Source organism: Eimeria necatrix, genomic scaffold, assembly GCF_000499385.1.
Source record: "Eimeria necatrix Houghton genomic scaffold, Enh_scaff1023, whole genome shotgun sequence".
Lineage (NCBI taxonomy): Eukaryota > Apicomplexa > Conoidasida > Eucoccidiorida > Eimeriidae > Eimeria > Eimeria necatrix.
Window position 1 is genome coordinate 9,573 of NW_013654825.1, and position 2,609 is coordinate 12,181.

Below are 2,609 nucleotides of genomic sequence, written 5' to 3' on the forward strand. Positions count from 1 at the left end.
CCCCCGGCTCGGGCCGGCCTCGTTCATACGTAGGACAGTCCCAAGCATGGCGCCCCACACCGCCACATTTCTTGCATATTTCCCCCGGACGTCTGGTACGTTCCCCTTTGCTGGGGCAGACACGTGCCGGATGTCCGCGACCCTGATACTCAAGGCAGTTTGTGTGGGTTTTTCAGGGCGATTTTCAATTTCCTGGCGCCCACGGGGTCCATTAGCTTGGATAGCAGCCCTAATGGTTCGACTGATCCTTTCTCGGAGTTCCAGCACACTCTACTTAGGCTTGTAGAGCCGTGTGGCTGCTGTCGATGCTTGTTCCCACGGCTGATATTTCGTTATTGGTTATTGGTTATTGGTTATTAGAAGATGGAGGTCTGTCGGTAGCCCGGTGCAGTAATAGTCCGCGAGTTCGTCGGGGGCAAAACCCAACCCACGCTCCGCTACAGCCGCAAACCGGTCCGTGTATTTCTTCGGGTTACCATTCCACCGTACTTTAGCCAACTCCGTTAACAATTGACTCTGCGACATTGTTCTGTCAAGCCGCTCCAAAAGCCTGCGCTGTACTGTCGCCCAGTCACTTAGGTCGATAGTTCTCCATAGATACATCCAATACGTTAGAGCCGGGCCCACAAGGTGGTCTATAAGTGCAGTTCCCCACTCGCGCGGCTCCAATCCCATCTGGATGTACCGGGGCTCGATGCGCAGCAGAAAGGCCTGCATAGCGCTGCCGTCTTCTGGTAGTATGGGAGTCGTTTCGTCGGATTCCACGGTCCCCCTATAACAGTTCTTATCACACTCATTGCGGACTGGAATTGGTCCCACGTGACAACGGGACTGTCCCCTGGCATAACATTGGTCATAGGTATCACCTGTGGGGGCGTCTCCTTATTCCCATGCGGCCGCTCTGCCACGGTGGGCTTCGGAGTCGCATGGCGATGATGGACTGGAGTCCCGCTCGGCATTTTGTTGACTGACATTGTAGAAGTCTCCTGCGGTGTGGGGCCGATAACGCGTCCGTTGCGGAGATGCATCCCTTACCGAGCGAAGAGTTCTAGGCACGAGTTACTAAAACATAGTATTTCTACTCCCAAGTCCGGAAAGAACAAAGATTTCATTCCCGGAGCAGCCCCCAAATGCAGTGCGCAGCGCCTACTGCTGCGACTGCGACTCCGCTGCTACCTGCACCTCGAGCAGGCCTACAAACTACACCTAGCGTAGGCCCATTTCCTGGAAACTGTAGCTTAATTTCATCGAAACACAGTAATTCTTAAGTTTTTCAAAATGTGTCTGTTCGATTCGCCCCACTCTGGGAGCTCGCCTCCTAGGCCCTATGGGGAGGAGGACTGCACTGGTGTCGGCGCTATCGCCAGCCGCAGTCTCCACACATTCTGCACCTCTAACGTATGCATATTAATTCATAAACAATTTTCCTTACTTTGATCCTAGTAGGAGGGTCCTATCCTCCTCCAGTTGTTGCGACCCCTTGTAGGTCGGTTGCTAGCTATCGTCTATAGGTCACCAGCAAGCCCCATTGTAGTGCCTGTGCACTACAGACGCCGCCGGTTATGCAATCAGAGCGGTCCTGGAACAAGACGGCACGCCCATCGGTTTCCTCAGTCAAGTCATGAACTCCACACAGCAGAAACGCTCGATATACGATCAAGAACTCGTGGCAGTGGTGACGGCCCTGAACAAGTGGTCTCACTTGCTCCGAGTTGCAGGGTTTACGGCTCATACTGATCGCCAAGCTCTCACCCATCTCCAGCGACTCCGAGCATCGAAGCCTCTGCCCGGACGCACCTCCCTGTGATTATATTTCCTGACCGAGTTCCCGGATTTGCACATTGCTTACATTCAAGGTGCGCGCAATCAGGTGGCTGATGCCTTGTCTCGCTTTTCCGGTCTTGCAAACACCTGCTCGCACGACACACCACCGACACCACCGACGTTTGCAGTAGCACAAGCGCGCGAGGCTCCTCGTTCTCGTGGTCTGCTCGCTAACTACAGGGAGCTCGCCAGCATTTGTTCGAGACGACCCAGACAACGCAGTTTGCCATCGCTACCTTCACTTGCGCCGCCGGAACACAATCCAGAGGCGAAACACCCTACCCCTACAACGAAGACACCAGGTGACCCTCCTGATGTGCACTCATAGCCGCAAGCTTACTCAGAGTGTCCCGTTTTCCGCGCTCCCTACGAAGCCACTGCAAAACAACCAGGAGACGCTATTCAGATAGGACTCCGTAATCGCCAATTCACCTCCCTCTATGTGCCGCCTTACCTGCACATTTGCTGAACTATGGAGAATCTGTGTCCCACAATTCCCTGAGTTCCTTACACACGCTCTGCATTCACACCATGACCATGTCACAGCACGCCATCGAGGCCAGAAAAAGACCTTCACGGCTCTGAGCCAGCACTACTACTGGCCAGGAATGCGCGTCTACACTACTGCGTATGTTGAATCATGTGTTCCCTGTCGAGAGTCCAAGTCCCTTAACTAGAAACCTGTAGGCCTTCTTCAACAGCTACTCATCCCTTCTTGTCGGTGGCAGCACGTGAGCCTTGACGTTATCACAGATCTTCTCCTTTTAACGGCAGGGCACGGCTCG

General features: G+C 54.1%; 1 protein-coding gene across 1 annotated transcript; it reads right to left on the reverse strand.

The window, feature by feature from the left end:
- Positions 1–339: 339 nt before the first annotated feature.
- On the reverse strand, positions 340–974 carry ENH_00000870 (hypothetical protein; the record flags this gene model as incomplete). The annotated part of the gene is made up of 2 exons (XM_013583916.1): positions 340–772; positions 820–974. 2 exons carry the CDS (start codon positions 972–974, stop codon positions 340–342), a joined length of 588 nt encoding a protein of 195 aa, XP_013439370.1.
- Positions 975–2,609: the final 1,635 nt, after the last annotated feature.